This window comes from Odocoileus virginianus, chromosome 20 (assembly GCF_023699985.2).
Source record: "Odocoileus virginianus isolate 20LAN1187 ecotype Illinois chromosome 20, Ovbor_1.2, whole genome shotgun sequence".
NCBI classification, from domain to species: Eukaryota; Metazoa; Chordata; class Mammalia; order Artiodactyla; family Cervidae; genus Odocoileus; species Odocoileus virginianus.
In genome coordinates this window covers 46211868-46225815 of record NC_069693.1, presented here as the reverse complement: position 1 = coordinate 46225815, position 13948 = coordinate 46211868, and the positions used below count along the sequence as shown (strand labels likewise).

The 13948-nt window shown below is 63.1% G+C and overlaps 1 protein-coding gene across 1 annotated transcript in view; it reads left to right on the top strand.

Moving 5' to 3' along the window:
* Positions 1-13024, top strand: part of ZFPM1 (zinc finger protein, FOG family member 1) — a 61488-nt gene extending 48464 nt beyond the window's left edge. Inside the window, exons 5-10 of the mRNA XM_070451414.1 lie at positions 5198-5300; positions 6851-7060; positions 10243-10476; positions 10670-10765; positions 10848-10994; positions 11154-13024. Coding sequence (XP_070307515.1) covers positions 5198-5300; positions 6851-7060; positions 10243-10476; positions 10670-10765; positions 10848-10994; positions 11154-12901 — 2538 coding nt within the window. The 3' untranslated portion in view covers positions 12902-13024. The remainder of the gene's footprint in view (positions 1-5197; positions 5301-6850; positions 7061-10242; positions 10477-10669; positions 10766-10847; positions 10995-11153) is intronic.
* The last annotated feature ends 924 nt before the right edge of the window (positions 13025-13948 follow it).

Genomic DNA, 13948 nt, shown 5'->3' with positions numbered 1-13948 from the left:
TGGCGCCCTCCGTCTGTCCTGAGCCGGGCCCCCACCTCTCCCTCCGCTCCTTCCTCCTTCCAAGGGACAGCTGGGTGTTCCAGACACAACTCTAGGTGCCCGTCTTTAGACTTGGCCCCTCGTTTTCTCCCTGCTGGAGGGAGGCACTGCTGTTCCCAATGTCCAGATGAGAAAACTGAGGCCCAAAAGGGGAGGTAACGTGATGCAGTCACCAGGACCAAAGAGCAGAGACCCCTGAAGGTGGGGCTGGGGGACTGGAGCCCCAAGATCCCCACTGCACCCCCACCCCCGACCCTCACCTCCCGCCGGCAGCCTCCCCTCTAGAGGTTCTTGTACTCCTTGGGCCCAGGGCACAGGTCAGCCTGGGGAGACTTGGCGTGAGGCTGGAAACCCTCTCCAGGCAGGGAGATAGTGTCCAGGGAGCGCTCCTCTGAGACTCGCGCAGAGGAGCCCAGGGAGGAAGGGCTGCCCGCTCGGCCTGCGACTTTATCTCTTGCAGAATTAAATCCTTGATTAACCCTTATCTCCCCAGCAGGCGCTATCTCCGCCTTGGCGCCAAGTGTCCAGACACACGTACAAGATGATTGATTTCTTAAAGATACGCGTGCCTCTCCGATACTTCATTTATTGTCTAAATATTTTCGCTAGTGTTCCAGCGGGCCCCTTATCGAGTTCAGTTGATGGGCCCAGCTCTCTCCCCCGCGTACCTCCCACCCCAGACCGTCCAGTCGCCCGCCATGTAGCTTGTCTTTGCTGTTTGGAGGACGAAGTGGGAGAGGGGCAACTCCGGAGTTCGGCAGCACTTTCCCACCATCACCCTGGGCCTAGGCTGCCTGCAGAGTGGAGGGGAGGCACGGTGGCGTCCTTGCACATGCCGGGCCTTGGGGATGGGACCGAGGAAAGGACACAGCGCACAGAGCCTGCCAGGAGTCGAGTCGGTTCACTGTGGGACCTCAAGGTACCCCAGGATGCAACTGTGGCCTTTGCTGAAAACCCAGGGGTTGGAGGCCAGCAGTGTAAAACGTGTACTCAGATGCAGAACAAATGTTCAGGATGGGTGGTGGGCAGATATGTAGACGGGTAAGAGGATGATGAGTGGAGGATAGGTAGAGGGATGGATGGATGTTTGTACAGGCAGATAGATGTTGGGTAGAAGGTTGAGTGCTGGATGTATGGGCAAAAGGTGGATGGATAATAGAGGAAGGATAATAGATGGACGAGGATGGATGGAAGGTTGAGTGGACACTGCATGGATAAATGGATGGATGCGTGTATAAGTAGATGTCAGATGGAAGGTTGAGTGCCGGATGGATGGGCAGGTGGATGGTGAATGGATGAGTGGATAGTGGATGGATAAATGGAAGATAGATGGACAAGTGAAGGATGGATAGGTGAGTGAATCTGTGGGCAGGTAGAAGATGGGTGGATGAGTAGGTGAATGGATGGATAGGTAGGTATGTAACTATGTGAAAGGGTAAATGGATGGTGGATGGATGAATGAACAAGCAGACCTGCACTAACCTGGCCCATCCATGTATCTGTCCAGCTGCCCTCCCAGAGCTCATCCACTTTATCTGCAAGGCCACCGTGACATCTGTGAAAGGCAGGAGGGACCCTCTGGAGGAGCAGCAAGTCTGGGCAGGCAGCCCCTGCCCATGAGGCTGACATGAGGTCAGCTGGCTCCACACAGATGGGGCTGGGCCATCGGGAACAACAGCCTCTGAGCGGCTCTCCCCATGGGACACCCCCCCCCCCCCCGCCAAAGGTTGTCATCAGTGGTCATGGCCAGGCAGAGCCAAACTTTCAGCAGGATGAGCCCTGGCCAGAGGGTGGGGTGCCGCAGTGCACCGGACCAGTGCCCTCCCGGTGAGGTCCAGTCCCCTCCCGGTGAGGTCCCTCTTCCTGCGGCTGCCGTAGGGAGTGATCCCTAAGGGAGGACGCCCAGCCCGGGCGAGGCACACGATGGGTCCCTGGTGCCTCTCTCGCCTGACACACCTGAGCCGCCCCCAGGGTGGGGATGCCTCTGGCAACAGTGAGTGAGACGGACCAACAAGACAGGAGCGCAGGCCTGATCAGAGCCCACCACAGCCTGCGCCCCTGGCCTTCCATGGGCCGTCTGGCTCCCTGAACCAGGACCCCACCGCCCCTGGACACTGCTTCACGGACGCAAGGCAGGTTTGGGAACAGCCTGAGATATGGCTGTCACAGCGGATGCGGTGGAGATAGGGTTTCTGATGGTTATCGGCGGGCAGAGAACCCAGACACTGACCTCTTTGTTGGGGGAACAAGGAGGGTTCTCAGATGCACCCAGAGAATTTAAAGGGGCCGCCCGCTATCCCGGGGCTGGGTGGGGAGGCCTAGTCAGGAAGGGACCAAGCAACCCCCACAGCTAAGGCAGGGTGGGGTACCAAGCTTCTTGCTCACTCTGGACCTAGCCTGTCCAGAGCGAGCTAGACCCAAACCCAGCAGTGAGCCTGGGGGCACCCGGGGAGGGGAGGTAGCCGGTCTCTGATAGTTTTGGCAGAAGGGCCAGGCTCACACCCTGCTGCCCACAGGACCTTCAACCACCAGAGAAAAGGGCTCTGTCCCAGGACTGCCTGGAATTAGGGTGGGGGCAGAGGGGGAGAAGAAAAGATAGAATAGGGCAGCTCGAACCGTGTCAGCCCCTTCACATCAGGGGGGTCAGAGACTGAACTCTGTCCTTACCGCCCAGGGCTGGGTTGGGGGCAAGCTGCAGCTGCTGGGACAGGGTGGGTGGAGGCGTGCTCCCTTCCCTGGAACTGTGACGGGGCACTGGTGCCTGCACCCCTAGGGTCCAAGCACAGGAGGGGAGGCTGGGGTGGTGGGCTCAGCCTTCCCCATGTAAGTGGGGGCCAGGCTCCCCCAGAGTATTAAGGGCCAAGGGAATGAGGGGGAAGGGTCCTAACCCTGGATCTCCTGGCCCCTCTCCCTCTTGGAATTCAGGCATGGGGTCCCCACGTCCCCTGCCCCTCGCCCACCCTCATGGGCACCCAGCCAGTCCAGGGCAGCCACCAGGCAAGGGGCGGCTCCTGGCAGGAGGCACAGAGCCCCCAGGAACATGGCGCTGCCTCCTGCCCTCCGCGTGGACGGACGTGGAGAATCGAGGGTTCTGCAGCGTCAGCAGGGCTGTGCTTTTATCATGCCGCGAACACGCCGCTCCCAGGAGTGATAAGCACTAAACCGACCGGGAGGCTGTCAGTCTCAGTTTGAGGGTTTAGAAATATTGGGACGAATAATTAGATTTCATATCGTTACCACAGCACCCATCAGAGGATCAGGCAGATTAATTTTTTTCTCCCTCCTCCACTCATTAATATTCATTAGAGACGCGGAGAGGCCCCCGCCTCCGCGAGCTGCCGGCCTAGGTCGGGCCAGCCAGGATGCGGGAGCTGCTGGCCACGTGCTGCTGCACCCACTCCACTTTGGCCCCGGCCTGTCCCCAGCTGTGGGCGGCAGAAACCTCCCAGCGGGGAGACCCCCGGCTCTGTGGCAGTCCCTCAAAAGCCAGCTCCTTGGTGGAGCCCCTCGCCTCCAGTTGATGTCTGGCGGTTGACAGCCTGGTGGCCTCCTGGGCCCGGAGGCACAGCCCCTGCCCGCTGTGTCCTGCCGGCAGGAGGGAATGGAGGAGCAAGGGTGGCCGTGCTCCTGTTCTTCACTTGCCAGGCAGGCGCAGTCCAAAGTGGGGGGAGCGCCACACCGACGGTGACTGCCCGGTGCCCCAGGGGAAACCGAGTCACAGAGAGGGACGTGACCCACCCCGAGAGCAAGCAGCAGCACAGGGTCGGTCAAGGGGGCAGGCGGGCTCCAGGCATCGCTGTCTGCAGAGATGCTGAGGCCCAGGCAGGGTGGGCATGGTGCTGGCCAGCTCCACTCCCATAACCCACTGGCTGACTATTCTCCGCTCGACTGTTCCACGACTGAGCTGTGCAGCCGGTCCACTGGCGGGGCTGCGCAAGTCCACCGCAGCATGAGGACAAGGCGCAGAGGGGTGTGGTGAGGCCGCTGTGCGTTGAGGGCCAGTGCCCTCCCAAGTCTCCCAGTCAGGGAGTCTGGACTGCGCCCCAGTACCCAGCTCTGGGTGGTACCTGCATGCAAAGCCCAGTAAAGCCGTGGGCTTGGACCAGATATGGTGGTGCCCACAACCTGTCAGAGGAGCCCCACAAGTGCTACTTGCCCAAGCCATCCCACCACGTAGCATCCTGGCCAACTGCCACGTGTGCCCCGGGGTACACAAACATCCCCGTCCTGGGGGCAGCAGGTAATACAGTCTTACAGTTAGCTCAACACAGTTTGCACATGGCACCCAGGGACTGAGCTTGGCCACCCCACTGGAAAGGAGCAGTCCAGAACCCACCCAGCCCTGGGGCTGCAGCCTGACGGGCGGCAGTGGTCACTCTAACCACCTGGGGCCAGGCAGGGCGAGCTCTGTACTGCACTTCTCCCTGCCAGGCGCCTCAAAGACTAGACTCTCAGGCCAGGCCGCTGAGGGAGTGAGCTGGCCCCCTTCCCTTCCCTCATCTGTGAGGTGGAAGGAGTGTGCTGCCAGCAAGGTGGGGGCGAGGGGCTGACCATGCTCTGGGAGCCACGAGGAGGCTGGCTGCTCAGCCAGCAAGGCAGGGGGACGTCTTGCTGCCCAGGGTCCTCGTGGGGCTGCTGGGCCCAGGCAGAACTTCCTCGCGTGTCCGCCATCTGCCGGCCCTGGGATGGACCGGACAGAGGTGCACCGGCGCACCCCGGGGCTGAGAGGGAGGACAGAAACGATGCCGTCTCCTCCAGGCCAGTCCCCTCCAGGCCAGTCCCCTGCTCACTCCAGGGGCCTGTGCGCCAGGAGCCTGAGCCTGGGGTAGCAGCCCACTCGGGAGGGGGCGGCTGCAGCGAACAGAGGTCTGGGCATGCCTCTACTCTGCCACTCACTGGCTGTGCAACCCTGGGCAAGCTGCTCGACCTCTCTGGGCCTCAGTTCCCCAGTGAACCCAACACCTGACCCGTGGAAGGCGCCGGCTCCCTGCGGTGTGCCTGTTGCTAGCATGATGCTTGGCGCAGCCTGGACGAGATACCTGTGGGATGGACTCTCAAGCTTCTGCCCACGTGGCCCCTGAGATGCTCCCGGCCTACCTCTTTCTGCTGTGTCCAGGAGCATGACTGAGTGCTTGCTGACCCCTCTTCCTGCCCCCAGAGCCCAGCCCTGACCCTGCTGCTGGAGGACGAGGCCTGCTGGCTGAGGACACTGCCCCAGGCCCTGGCCGAGGCCGAGGCCAACACGGAGATCTACCGGAAGGGTTGGTATCCTGGCGCTTCCCTCATGGCTTCCGGAGGAGGGGGTCATGCTCTCCCTGGGGCGGCCCTTAAAGGCAAAGCAGCCTGCCTGGGCCACTGCTGCCATGCCCCCATCAATGCTAGTCTGAGGCTGGACAGGCGTCTGCCTGGGCATGGAGGAACAGCCCCCCAATGAGGCCAGGACTGCCCTCAGGACCTCTGGGAGACCACCAGGGCAGCAGAGGAACCAGGCCTGGTGGGCTACCGGGTCTGGTAGGGGCCAGCAGGTCCATGTGGGGTCTCCGTCTTGTGAGGAGAAGGAAAGCACTCGCCCCCATGTCCCTCCAGTGCCGTCCAGGAGTGGCCCTCAAGGGAGGGGGGCAGGCTGGGTCCTCGGCACCCCTGGTATCCTCGTCCTGCCTGCCCAGGTCTGCCCAGACCAGCCTTCCCAGTATGTGACGATCTGGGTGTCAAGGCGGGGGACCTTCCTTTACAGATGGAGGCTCTGGTCCCAGGGTGGGTGGGGGGACAGACTCATGACAAGTTCTACACCCGAGCAATGGCCATCCACCACAGCGTGGACACCTAGAAGGGCCATGTGCCTGCTGACCACAGGAAACCCACCTCCTTCCCTGACAGGGGGCTCCACTTTGGTAGAATGTTCTGGGGGTGTCCCCCTCACCATCGCCTGAGTACAATGAATTAAGTGTCCTGGGGGCAAGAGGGGACCAGGCTGGGCTGCTGCTCCAGCACCCACCCTAGCCCCTCCCCATGTGGGGTCCCCGGGACACGAGGGCCCAAGCGGTGGTTGAGATCAGCACCCAGGGACCTGTGCTGACCCATGGACCTGGCTAACATGGCCCCCGTGTACCCCTCTCTAGAGGACCCCAACCCCTCCTCCCTGCTTGAGGGTACTCTTAAGGGCCCAGAGAGCAGTGGAGGGCCCAGGTTGGCAGCAGGTGACCAACTAGGGGCCTGGACACCTGACTGGGACATGGCCTGGTTAGCACTACCTGGCCTGGTCAGCAGGGCACATCTGCCTGGGTAGGACAAGGGTCCCTGAGGGTCTCATAAGGTGGCCTGGGGTCGTCCCTCTTAGGGAAGGCAGGCTCCTAGCAGCCTCTGAGCTGGACTGAGTCCTGTTAGCCGAGGCTGCCACCTGCAGGCCGCTGTGGAAACAGCTATGTTGGCTGAGCTGTGAGTCCTTTCCAGGGCTTGGTGAGTGGCTGGCTACCCAGCCCTCCGGGCTGCTTGACTCCCCTCTCCTGGAAAAGGGCCCTCCCACTCAGACAGGCTTGGGCAGGGAGGCCCAAAGAGCAGGCAAACTCCGGGGGACCACTCAGGAGCCCCAAGGAGGCAGGGGGCACCATGGAAACTAGCTGGCCACAGCTGCCCACCTGGTGTGGCCTCTCTCCAGCCCCCGTGCCCAGCTGCAGAACCCAGGTGCCTAAGATGGGGTCGTGCAGAGGCGCTCAGGAGGATAAGACTGGGGTGGATGGGTAGTCTTTGCAGAGGCATGGCCGTCGTGGCCTGGAGCTGCCGGCTGCCGCGTCACAGCTGCCCTCCCCTGCAGATGAAGCCCTCTGGTGCAGGCTCACCAGGCCGGTGCCTGCAGGTGGACAGCTGAAAGTGCTCCTGGTGGCCAAGCCCCCCAGCAACCCCAGCCACCCTGTGAAGAAGGAGCCGGTGGAGCCCGAGAGCCCAGCCCCCTCCCACCCCGACATCCAGCTCCTGCCCCAGCAGGCCGGCATGGCGTCCATCCTTGCAACCGCGGTCGTCAACAGTGAGTAACCCACTGCCACTCACCCCCTCTAGACTGCAAGGGGTGCCCAGCTTAAGATCTGCAGGGACCAGTCACCTGGTCTGTTAGCTGACTAGAGGAGGCCTGGAGGCCTGGCTATGGGGTTCCGGGGAAAGCCCCAGGATGCAGCCCATGGATGAGGGGGCTTTTCACCTAGCATGTCTGGGACACACAGGTTCTGCAGCTCCTCCTCAGCCAGCCTTGTGGGGCTGGGGTGGGGTCTCTGATGCGCCCACCCTAGGGGCCCTGCCTGAACCCACTATGTGCTGGCCCTGCCCCCTGCCTCCCAGTTGTGAGGGACGCAGTTGTGTCCCCAGGACAAAACCGCCAGTGAGAACAGCTGAAGCAGAGGGTCCCCACAACCAGCAGAGGGTCTGGACTTGCTTATTCCTCAAATCCTTGTTTGATGTCCACACCAAACCAAGCAGTGGGGGGGCCTGCCTGTGTTGAGGGAACCACCACCACCCCCAGGGCAGAGGCAGGTGGCCATGGACACGTTCACGATGGGGGAAAAACAGTGACGTGGGCACTGGCTGGGGCTGCCTCAGTCAGGGTGCTCGGGAGACCCCAGACCAGGGAGGGCAGCTGTGCGGACAGGCGGCCCAGCAAGACCGTCACCTTGGCCACAGCTCAAGACTCCGAGAGTGGTCCCACGTGAGGGCTGGGGTCCCTTCTGAGAAATGACCTCAGCAGAGGGCTTTCAGGCAGCAGTGTGTATGCAGTTGTTAAGTCAGGGATCCAATTTAGTTCTAAAATCGCATGGCTGTTAGATGGAGAAAAGTGGCCTTCTTCTTAAGCAGGTCAAACATGATGATGACCTGAAGTGGGTGGAGACACCAAGGCAGAGGCTGGAGAGGCGCTGGAGCCCGAAGGCCTGCTGGGGGAGGAGGCAGCGGCACGAGGCCAGGGCTGCGGCGTGGCCGTGCACTGTTCGTCCATCACAGGCAGGGAGGAGGGCCCACCCAGCAGCCTGACCCGAGGCGCCTGCTGGGCACTAAGTGGACCTGTGCTGGGACTCAGGGTGTGGCCAGAGTGGGGAGCTCTGGGCAGCATGAGGCCCCAGGGACAGACAGCATCTGCGGACACTGGAACAGACACCATGACCCAAACAGCTGCAGCCAAGTGAGGTGGGTGTCGCCAGAGGGGAGGGGGACAAGCGCAGGCAGGAGCCCCGTGCCCAGAGCCCGCATGGAGGGACTGTACTGGACAGGTCCAGGCATTGCCCCAGGGAGAATGGGTCCTGCAGGGGGCTAAGGGCGGTGGTGAGCACAGAGGGGTCTCATCTAAACACCGAAGTTTCAGGAAAGAGGGAGGCTGAATGGAAAGGTCTCTAAGGGGCCAGGATGGCCACTGCACCAGGGCAGGAAATGGCATCCGTTGCCCAGCAGGGCCTGTCTCCCCTCTGTGTTGGAGGGGGGCCTGCCAGGAGCCCCAGTGCTGGAGGACTTCCTCTAGAGCCAGCCCAGAGGCAGCCTCTCTGGGCCTCCGTTTCCCTCCCCTTGAGTTTGATGTTTCATCTGTGAGGCCATGGTGGGCTTGCTATCGAGTTTACACCAACCCCAACCCAGCCTCAAGTGGGTCTCCAGCTGGTGGTCTAGAAAGGTCCTCAGATCCTGAGCTCCACAGTCAATCAGACCCAGTTTAATTCCTTAGACTAGCGCTTGGAGCCTCCATTTTCTCACTGTGAGAGGAGTGGAGGTGATGCCCATCTCAAGGCATCTGTGCAGGTCACAGGGCTGTGTCCACCCAGGACTCGGGTCACCCTTGGTCAGTGGGGCCGTGACCATCCTCGCTGTTTCAGGGCTAGGGCTCACCTGGGGCTCCATGATTCCCACCCCTCCCCATACCACAGCCAGCCCCCCACCCCCCAGCACTGAGCTTGCAGATAGCAAAAGCCCACCACCAGCCCCAGAGATCTGGATCCCAGCTCCAGGCCTCCGCTGGTAAGAGAACAGAGCTGCTCTGAGGCCCCCAAATAAAAGGGAACTTGAAAACCAGTGGTAACACAGTGGGAAGGTTGGGGCCAGAGAAACTGCAGATACTGCGCATGAAAGGATGACCTCACCCCACAGACAGGTACTACATTCCTGAGAGCAGGGCTCCCCAGCCTCTGGGATCTAACATCTGATGATGTGAGATGGAGCTAATGTAACAGCAGAAATGAAGTGCACAATAAATGTGATGCATTTGAATCATCCCCAAACCATCCCCACTCCACCCCCATCTGTGGAAAAATTGCCTTCTATGAAGCTGGCCCCTGGTGCCAAACAGGTTGGGGACTGCTGGTTTAAAGGAGGCAGAAGGTGGAAACTTGGCAGCACCTGCGGGCGGTAGGGAGGCAGCCACCCCTCTGTAACTGCCAACCAGCGAGGTGAGGAACACATCCTAACCTACAGAAGTTAAAACCCCAGGAAGGGGTCCCAGCCTCCTCCACCCCACATCAAGGTCAGGACACAGAACAAAGCCTCCCCCTCCCTGGGTTCAGCCACAGAGCAGGGCAGAAACAACAGGACATTCCTTAAGGATCTCTGAGAACCTGAGGGCTGCTGAAGCGCCCATCAGAGAAATCCTCACCAGTTGGCAGGTCCACCCCCACAGGCCACACTCCCATAAACTGGAAACGCAGAGGCAGCCCAGGCGGGTAAGTGTGGCAAGTCAGCAAAGTCTGACCAGTAACACATGGAGCCATCAGATGGGGGGTGTATTTGACTCGGACGCTCTTCGTCCCCCACAGCTCCTGCCCTCCACGTGCACCTGGATGCCCACCCATCTGTCTCCTCTTCCTCCACGGGCACCCAGCTCCAGGCCGTCCCCCATGTCCTGTCCCCACCGACCACACTTCTTCCATGGGCACCCACGAGACCCCAGCATCTCCTCACGGGGCTCACTGTTGGAAAGCAGTGCGGGGGCCATCCTGGAGGACCCCATCCACGTGTCCCCATGGCATCCTGGAGTGCCACAGAAAGGGGACACGGTGTCATCAAGGGACACCTGAGAAGGCACAGCCCAAGTCACAGGCCTCACTCCCCCGAGCTGGAGGACCCCACGGCACAGCCCTCATGTTGCAGAGGGCCATGCCTGCCCTGGGTGGGAGGTGGCCACACTGCTGCCAGGGCACCCCCTCAGGCTGGGCCCAACTCTCCCCTGCCTTCTCGTCCCCTCAGAAGACGTCTTTCCCTGCAAAGACTGTGGCATCTGGTACCGTAGCGAGCGGAACCTGCAAGCCCATCTCCTCTACTACTGTGCCAGCCGCCAGGGTGCTGGCTCCCCTGCCGTGGCCGCCCCGGAAGAGAAGCCCAAGGAGACCTACCCCAATGAGCGGGTCTGCCCCTTCCCCCAGTGCCGCAAAAGCTGCCCGAGCGCCAGTTCCCTGGAGATCCACATGCGTAGCCATAGTGGTGAGCACCCCCCCAACGCTGTGTCCTCCCACCCAGGCTCACCGTGCCTGTCCTGGGGTTGCATGCCAGCCACGTGTGTGCCTGGGTGGTTCTCTTACCACTCCCTGCTGCCTCCCACGGGCCCCAGGGTCCTGGGAGGCAGAGCTTAGGGGTCTTTGGCCAGTGAGGCTCCCTCACCAGGCCTGTGTTCCAGGAGAGCGCCCCTTCGTGTGTCTCATCTGCCTGTCCGCCTTCACCACCAAGGCCAACTGTGAGCGGCACCTCAAGGTGCACACAGACACGCTGACCGGTAAGCAGGGTGGGGATGGAGGCCGTGGGCGAGGTCGGTGGGGCCCGGCGCCTAGGGCCCTGACTCCATGGCCCCTTCGCAGGAGTCTGCCACAGCTGCGGCTTCATCTCCACCACAAGGGACATCCTCTACAGCCACCTGGTGACCAACCACATGGTCTGCCAGCCAGGCTCTAAGGCCGAGGTCTACTCACCAGGGACGGGCCACCCCACTGCCAAGCTCTCCACAGGTGAGCCCTGGGAACTGGGAAGAGGGGTGGCAGTTTCAGACTTGGTTCTGTACCACGTCTGCCCGGCCCCGTTCTCCCTTCTCACCCTCCCCGCTTCAGGTCTGGCCCAGGCAGGTCCTGCTCCAGCCCTGACAGGTGGCCCCTGGGCTCTCCCCACAGACAGTCTGGCCACCTTCCAGCAGCACACGGCACTGCACGGCCCCCTGGCCTCTGCCGACCTAGGCCTGGCGCCCGCCCCCTCGCCAGGAGTGGACAGGAAGGCCCTGGCCGAGGCCACCAATGGAGAGGCTAGAGCGGGTCCCCAGAACGGGGGCGGCGGCGAGCCCCCAGCGACCCCCAGGAGCATCAAGGTGGAGGCAGCGGAGGAGCCCGAGGCAGAGCCAGGGCCCCTCGCCCCTTCACGAACGCCGTCACCACCTAGCCCTGGCCCCGCGCGGGTGAAAGCAGAGCTGTCCAGCCCCACGCCTGGCTCCAGTCCAGGTCCCAGCGCACTGTTCCTGCCGCACCTGCCAGCGGCGCCACCGGCCTCTGAGATCCTGGCCAAGATGTCCGAGCTGGTGCACAGCCGGCTGCAGGCGGGTGCGGGGGTGGGCGCGCCTGCCGGCCTCTTCGCGGGGGCCCCCAAAGGCGCCACGTGCTTCGAGTGCGACATCACCTTCAACAACGTGAACAACTTCTACGTGCACAAGCGCCTCTACTGCTCTGGCCGCCGGCCGCCCGACGACGCGCCCCCAGCCCGCCGGCCCAAGGCGGCCCCCGCCCTGCCTCGCGTGCCCCCTGCCCCGCCATCCGCCGAGGCCGAGGCGCCGCGCTCGTCGCCGGGTCCCGGGGCACGCGAGGACGAGGCGGGGAGCGCGGCCACGCCCGAGGCCGAGGCTGACGCGAGCGGCCGAGGCAGCGAAGGCAGCCCTAGCCCGGGCAGCGGGGCGGACGAGGATGACGACCCCCGCCGGACGCTGTGCGAGGCCTGCAACATCCGCTTCAGCCGCCACGAGACTTACACGGTGCACAAGCGTTACTACTGCGCCTCGCGCCACGACCCACCGCCGCGTCGCCCAGCACCAGCCGGGACACCCGCGCCCTCGGCGCAGCCAGTGCGCACGCGCAGGCGCCGCAAGCTCTACGAGTTGCACGCGGCCGGGCCCGCCCCGCCCCTGGTCGGATCTGCCCCTCCCTCCGCGCCAGGCCCCGCCCCTACGCCACCCGGACCCGCCCCCACACCTCCCGCGTCGCCGCGGCCCGGAAGCGGTAGTGGAGGCGGAAGCGGCCTGGACGCAGCCGAGGGCCCTATCGACCTAAGTAAGAAGCCGCGACGCCAGGCTGCTGCAGCCGTCCCCGGCCCTCTGCCTGGCCTGGCGGCCCTGGCCGATTACCACGAGTGCACCGCTTGCCGCGTGAGCTTCCACAGCCTCGAGGCCTACCTGGCGCACAAAAAGTTCTCGTGCCCCGCCGCCCCGCGCCGCCTGCGTGCGGCCCCCGAGGACCCGCCTGCCGTCGTTTGCCCCTACTGCCCCCCGAACGGTGTGGTGCGCGGGGACCTCATCGAGCACTTCCGCTTGGCGCACGGGCTGTTGCTGGGCAAGCCCCTAGTCGGCCCCAGCGCGGAGGCCCGGACGCCCTCGCCCGCTGCTCCCCGCGATGGCCTCAACGGCCAGGACCTGCAGGAGCCGCCTGCCAGCAGCCCCCGGCCCGGCCCACCCCTAGCCGCGTCCCCGGAGGCGGTGCCGGCACCTCCCTCGCATTCGGACAAGGGCGTGCAGACCCCCAGCCAGGGATCGCCGGCCCCCGTGCCCAACGGCAACCACAGGTACTGCCGCCTGTGCAACATCAGGTTCAGCAGCCTGTCCACCTTCATCGCCCACAAAAAGTATTACTGCTCCTCCCACGCAGCCGAGCACGTAAAGTGAGCGCCCGACTGCTGCTGCCCTGAAGGGGCCGGGGAAACCACGCACATGCCTTGGCAGAGGGGCTGCAGGGGGCAGCGCCCGCCTGGACCTTGGCACTTAATAAAAAAAGTTCAGTTTGCTGAGCACAGTGGTGGAGCAGCCTAGTTCTCTGAGCAGAGGGCCCTACGGGGTGGGCGCACATAGGGCCAGCACCGCACCTGAGTACACACAGGCCATAGCAGGCCAGAGTCACATGGTTAGTGGCCTTAACAGCTGGATCTCGGCCAGGATGGGGCCTGATGGCACTGCTCCGGGCCCCTGGGGCACAGGGAGAGCAGGTGCTGGCCTTCCTGGTCTACTGCTGCCCTCCAGGACCCAGCCAGAAGCTCTCGTTTGGGCACCAGATGCCAAAGAGAAGCGCTTCATCCTGGCCAGCTCACAGCTCTTCCACATGCTCAGTGCTGATCGCTGGATGCCACCTGTCGGGTCACAGGCCGCCGAGTCATCCAGAGATGGAAGCACCGTGCTTGCCAAGGCCAATGGGGGCAGAAGGGAGATGGGCAGCCGACGCCCCAAGCCGACAGTGCGTCATGAGAGGAGCCAGCTCTTGGACTGGGAGCAGCAGGCACCTGTGGGGGCTGCAGTGGGCATGAAGTTGGGGCAGTGGGCATGAGGTTGGGACCACCCCACTCCCAGTCTGCCCTGCTGGTGCTATGGGAGCTGCATGCGCCATGGCTGACCATGACCTGGCCCAAACCCAAGCAAGGAATCCGGCTGTGGTCTTGGCACTTGGCAGCTGGGTGTCTGTGGGCTTCCTCCAGCCTGGTGTCCCTTGATTTGAAGTACACAATGTCTTTTTCAAATACAACATACCCAGCAGCCTTCTGCAATTAAAAAAAAAAAAGTGAGGCCTGACTTTTGGCCTTTTTCTCCCTCCAAATATCTGAAAGGCCTTCCTGCCACACACCCAGACTCACTCCTGCCCAAGGCAAGTTCCATCCCACCCAGTCCTCAGTGGTAGAATGCTGAGGAGCCTGTGTCAGGACAAGAAGAGCCCCCTCCCGCTTG